General features: G+C 28.9%; 1 protein-coding gene across 2 annotated transcripts; it reads left to right on the top strand.

Moving 5' to 3' along the window:
- LOC148227323 (epoxide hydrolase 4-like) lies at positions 1-4,500 on the top strand. Of its 2 annotated transcripts, none has more exons than XM_088202619.1 (8): positions 1-142; positions 227-447; positions 2,046-2,347; positions 2,417-2,546; positions 2,660-2,814; positions 2,877-2,961; positions 3,072-3,207; positions 3,998-4,500. In XM_088202619.1, the coding sequence occupies exons 2-8, from the start codon at positions 235-237 to the stop codon at positions 4,108-4,110; spliced, it is 1,134 nt and encodes a 377-aa protein (XP_088058745.1). In that variant the 5' UTR covers positions 1-142; positions 227-234; the 3' UTR covers positions 4,111-4,500. The 2 variants fall into 2 exon arrangements, with proteins under 2 accessions (XP_088058745.1, XP_088058744.1); XM_088202618.1 differs by having other exon boundaries at positions 6-142; positions 206-447.
- Positions 4,501-5,847: the final 1,347 nt, after the last annotated feature.

Here is a 5,847-nt window from a genome sequence, read left to right on the forward strand (position 1 = left end):
AAAGTATCGAGAGCATGTGGTTGCTTAATGTTTGCTATTTGACTTTTGAAAAGTGTTTGCGACAATAAAAATGTTGTTGCGTCACGTCATATGATATTTAGTCATATTAACCCAAGCGGTCGAGTTCCACTCGCTTAGTTTAGTGAGTATCATGCGGGCGTGGAGTCGCCCGCGATTGATAACAGTTGACCTTTGGTTTGTAAAGATAAGTGTTTTTCGTCAGTAGCCGGCGCGATGTCCGTCTCCCGGCATGTCGAAAAGATCTCATTCAAGCAAAAGTTAAAAATATACTTTTTTGCGGTCGTATACACATTTTGGATACTCGCAAAGAGAGTCCCGAAACTTTGTTGGAGACGCGGTTCAAATTCAAAAAATGCAGCTAAAGAAAAAGCTTCGTTGAGCTTACTGGACCTGAACTTTGGGAAGCAATCGTTTATCAAAATTAAGGTATTCTTTCTTTATTTTATTTGAACATTTATGTATTTTTCCATAATTATTTCTTATTATTTTATATTGAATTTCTAGTAAATAATATAATAAATCAGTGATTCTCAACGTTTTATTGCTTTTATTTATTCTACTACATTTTGTATTAGTATGTTTTAATAATTCATTTATACTCTTTTCTATTATTAATTTTCTTTAATTTATTTTACATATTTTTTTATATATTATTCCGCTGTTGTGGATTTTTTTTATCAATTTAGAGGCTCTCAATATTTAAAAAAAATAATATAAAATATTTTTTGCTATTTATTTCACACTCTTTAATTTATTGGTATTATTTTCTATAGCAATCATTTACATTAAATCAAATTTAAAAAAATATTTAAATATAATGATTTTATATTTATTATTTTTTCAGTTGTGTATGTAAATATAAAATTATTTACATGGTGATTAAGGCTGGCTAACAAACTTAGCCAGTATATTTATATGCGCAATTTTTTAAAAGCGTTTGTTTGAAATGAGATACAAATTATAAGAGTTATGTTTACAAAAATGTGTCCAATGTAAACCTTAAAATATATATACTCGCTAAATAAATAAATAATGTACTTCTTAATATTTTTAAATCTGTTAAAGAATTTTTCTTAATCTCTAATTTCTTCTAAAAAATATTAATTGAGAATTTATGTATTTATTTAATAATCACCACTTTCAAATAAAATGGCACATAAAAATGGCTAATGAACTTATACCTATATGGTCAATGATAATGATTTTAATAGAAGAATGTCTGATAAGTTGTGACATAAGATTTATATATCTAGCGTAATGATTGAAATTAAAAAACTGGTTTATTCTTCTATAAATAGCAATCAGTGCTACATACAGTATGAAATGTAGTAGTACGAATCAGGCATTCAACACGAAGCTCAGGGACGTAATTTCAGATTTTTGTAGGGAGGGGGGTCAAAGTTTGGCCAGTAAGTGGTCGTTTTTTTAACACATTCATCACGGATGACTCGTATGCGAGTCTGAAATTTCTTTTAATATTTCGGTTTCATTGGGATTCATAGTATTTTATTAAGTGACATGCATTTTTCTGATTAAATTCAAGAGGGGGAAGAAATGCTCCCATCTGCCCTCCCCCATAAATGAGTTCTCTGACAAAGGCACAGCAGCAGCTTAAATTTTTTTAATGATGAAGAGAAAAAATGTGTTAAAATATATTAAAGAATGAGAATTTAGTATGTTTATGCATGTCTGTCACTCCAGCAAGTGTACAGGTGGACTAGAAATTTTCGAAAGGACATGAGTTCTGTAATAGTAAAATGGCCTCACTTTAGGAGTCAATATAAAGCACACCACATCGTCCATGATGCTTTGCAGTTTCTCAAAGTACAACACTTATTTTTGTTAGTAAATTATTGGAAATAGAAAGCATATTAGATAATATAGATAATCTTAATCATTATCGCCAAATTACGTTTGCTATATATTATATAACAAGCGTTGACTCTCATTTCCCTCATGCTGTTATATAATGTTAATTTATTACATCACATACCATATGTTTTTCATAAATAGATTTGTTGCAGGGCGTCAAGTTACATTATATCGAAGTCGGAGAAAAGACTGCACCACCTCTGTTGCTTCTTCACGGATTTCCCGATTGCTGGCTCGGCTGGAAGAATCAACTTTCCATATTGGCTACTGAATATCATGTATTCGCTATAGATTTGAAAGGTTTTGGAGACTCTGATAAACCCTCGATAAGAATACACTATGGATTACCACAACTGATTATCGAACTGCGACAATTGTTGATTTCACTTACCGAAGACTCAAAGTTTCGCACTGTAACGTTGGTGGGACACGATCTTGGTGGTTTATTAGGATGGTAAGCTTTCGATACCTATAAATATGATTTAGATGATATATTTATAAGAATATTTATTCCATTAAACAGGTTTTTGGTTCATGATTCGCCAGAATTGATTGAAAAATATGTTGCAGTCTCAGCGCCTCATCCAAACGTATTCTGGAATACATTATCAAAATCTGGTCCACTTAATTACGAATGGATGTATCACACACAGGTTTGCATTGTATTATAATAAAATATAATACATATAATATAATTGAGATGAATTTAAAATAAAATAATTTTGCTGTATATTAATTGATAATGCTTATTTTTTAACTTCATCAGATTCCGTGGTTTCCAGAGTTCGAAATGTTGAAAGATGACCTTAGTATAATAACGAGCTGTTGTCCACACTTGAGTAATAAATCAGATTTGTTAGACACATACAGATATGTTTTTTCAAGACATGAAGACTGGACAGGACCTTTGAACTATTACAGGTATTATCTTATTTAAAATATTTCCTTTACTCAATACTTTTAATTTATTATGTTATTTATAGGAATTTGATATTTTGGCGAGTGCGTGAAAACTGTGATATGATCAATGTTCCTATTCTTCTTATACATGGAAACGATGATCCACAGGTATACATTGAACTCAACAAGATTGCACTTATCAATCTTCTTATTATAATTGATTCATAATCTATATTTTACTTTCATATTACATACTTTTTTAATTTGTTTTTAATAAGGTACCTCTGGAATCTGTGGTTCGGAGTATGGAATGGTGTAATAATGCAATATTAAAAATTGTGGATAAAGTAGGTCATTTTCCACATCAAGAAGCTCCAGAAAAATTTAATACTCACTTGATGAAATTCTTGATAAGTGAGTTATTTATGTAATAATAACAATTTGGTGTATCTTAGTCTGTCTGTCTAAAGTTTTTTAATTGACAATATTGTATCAGAACATTCTATAAATTCGTGCTTGTCTATGTTTGTAATGACACATTCAGTATAATAATATGCTGTCATATTTTTTATATTTTGCTGGTCAATTAATATTGAACATTTTAAATAAATTAACCTTTGATTACTAATTTTTATGTAAAATAAATAAACTTAAATACTGATTTTTATAATAAAAATCAGCGAACCAAATTTGAACAAAATGTACGGGCTAATCTGTCAGTACAAAACTATTTTAAAGCCGATATGGACTTATGAAATTTAAATCTAGGGAACAGCCAAAAAATCCTACATTGAAATAATTCAAAGATTCCAACTAAAAACATTGAAATGTATTGTTGGTGACATAGGAGATATTTAATCGATTTTTGTGAATTGCTGATTTCTAGAGATTTGTGCAGGTGGTAAAGCATTATGTATTTAATACAGGACAAAAAGAGAGTTGGGTGTAAATTTCACATAGTTTAAATACAAATAAATGTTTTTAAGTCAATGTTATAATGTCATATTTTTAAAGCAGATAAACTAATATTTATCTTTTATGGCTAACCTTCACTTTTTTTCAATGATCTGGTTTTATTTAGACATATTGCTCTTTGCACCCAGACATGTCAATATTTATTATTGTGTAAATGATACAGATAATCTGCTTTACATATTGTTTATCATTTTTATTATGTCTTTAATTTTTTATGTTTATGTTTTAGTCGAAAAGCAGACAAATTTGAACGGAAAAAATAAAGAAGTAGTAGACGCTGGCGTTATGAAAGTTGGCAAAGATTTGGTCGGCCGTTTATTTGGAGCAGTTCATATTTTCTGATGGCTTTGATGATATTATGATACATAACTCTCCTAGTCTTAGAGTTTAATAGGCAATGTATTTAATTGTTATTCTTAGTAAGTACCAATTAATGAATGATTGTTATTTTTATGTTACATATGGCTGTTTATTAGTTGATTTTGAGTGTTGAGATTGTATAATAATTTTATTTAATATTTTATAAATAGATGTATTTGTGAGTGTACCACCAATTTTTACAATACAATAATTAATTGTGATAGTTTTCATTCTTAAGAAAATATTAATGCAACTTAATAATAAAGACTAGTAAATATTATATTTTTAATTGAGTGAATATTTTAATTGTTATATTATTTTTTTGTATTTACATATGTTGAAATGAAACAATATAGATTTATTGAATTATTACATTGATTATTTAATTTTTATCAACATTTTCAATTTGTAAACCTTCGTTTTCTTCCTTTTTAAAATAAGTAAAGTTTTGCGTATATTTACGTTGTTCTTCTTGAGAACCGATGTCGAGCATTTTGAATGTCTCGTAAACATTACTCAGCATATCTTTAGTGATAGATTGCCATTCTTGAAATGATTGTCTTAAATTTGGATTATAATGCTCGTCTTCGATCGCCTGTAAGCATTGATGCTTTTCAGCGAGTAGTTTATGAAGTGATTTCCAGCTATCTGATATTCTTGCCGATGATAAAACGAAGGTTTTTATAACCCATGGAACGCCATGAGACTGCAGTTTTGTAACGGCAGACTCTTGTCTTTTAATATTCTCTTTAGTTTTGGAACATAGATGCTCGATGCCGTTGAAACAGAAATTACTTTTATTGATAATCGCTATCTTTTCAGCGTCCAAACACGCTTCTGAAGCTATTTTCAATATTCTGGAATGAACTTCTCTTGCTAAAGTGATTTTGATGGGTTTTGTGGATTGTTTTTCTTTGGATTTGGATGTTGTGTTTGATCGACATTTAGGTTTTTCTTCATCGTTTAAGTTCGACAAGAATTTTATTCTGGTAGTGACGGGCAATATAGCATTTTGAGGTATTTGGTAATCGTCATTGTCGCATAATTCTGATACCAATCTTTCACTTCTTTGCTTGAATTCGATGCTTAGAGTAGAACTGGAGCGGCTTATAGAAGATAGTTCCTCATTTATTTGCGGTTGTTTGTCGTTCTTTATATTTGAAAAAAGCTTTCTTTCGGCACCAATGGGCAATAAAGGTTTTTCAATTATTTGGTAATCGTAGCTTTTGCACAGTTCCAATACCAACTGTTCACTTCGTTCAGGATCCATTTTATATGGCGTGGATGTAACAGCTCTTGAAAAATCCATCTTCTCTGATATAAGCTTACTTGAATATTGTTTTTATTTGTTTCGTGTTATTCGTTTGTTAGAATTGAAATAAGTCATAATCGTTAGTTAAAATATATTTATGTTTATTTTCTATTTCAAATTTTTCGTATTAAAACTAAAAAAGAAATATACTTAAACATAAAATAATATATTAAGTTACAAATATTTTTGCTAAATCTTTTATTAGAATAATTACATTTTTTATTTAAGAGAATATTAAATAAATAGATTTTAAAAATCAGAAATAAGGGTAACTTTAAAATTGATATTGTTTTAAATATCTAATAAAAATGATGCAACCTTAAAGCTACTTTCACACATATTAGTACTTTATTAAACTATAAGTTATTTAGTAGTTTGTACAGAAAGCTAGTGTACATAGAAATTAT

The sequence above is a fragment of the Plectrocnemia conspersa genome, unplaced genomic scaffold, assembly GCF_051122295.1.
Source record: "Plectrocnemia conspersa isolate PC_06_02 unplaced genomic scaffold, ASM5112229v1 ptg000013l, whole genome shotgun sequence".
Classification (NCBI taxonomy): domain Eukaryota; kingdom Metazoa; phylum Arthropoda; class Insecta; order Trichoptera; family Polycentropodidae; genus Plectrocnemia; species Plectrocnemia conspersa.

Bases quoted from the DNA above. Each gene is read 5' to 3' on its own strand.
- LOC148227323 (XM_088202619.1), top strand. From the start codon at position 235: ATGTCCGTCTCCCGGCATGTCGAAAAGATCTCATTCAAGCAAAAGTTA. The intron at 2,348-2,416 runs GTAAGCTTTCGA...TCCATTAAACAG, and splicing joins CTTGGTGGTTTATTAGGATG to GTTTTTGGTTCATGATTCGC. The intron at 2,962-3,071 runs GTATACATTGAA...GTTTTTAATAAG, and splicing joins ATGGAAACGATGATCCACAG to GTACCTCTGGAATCTGTGGT.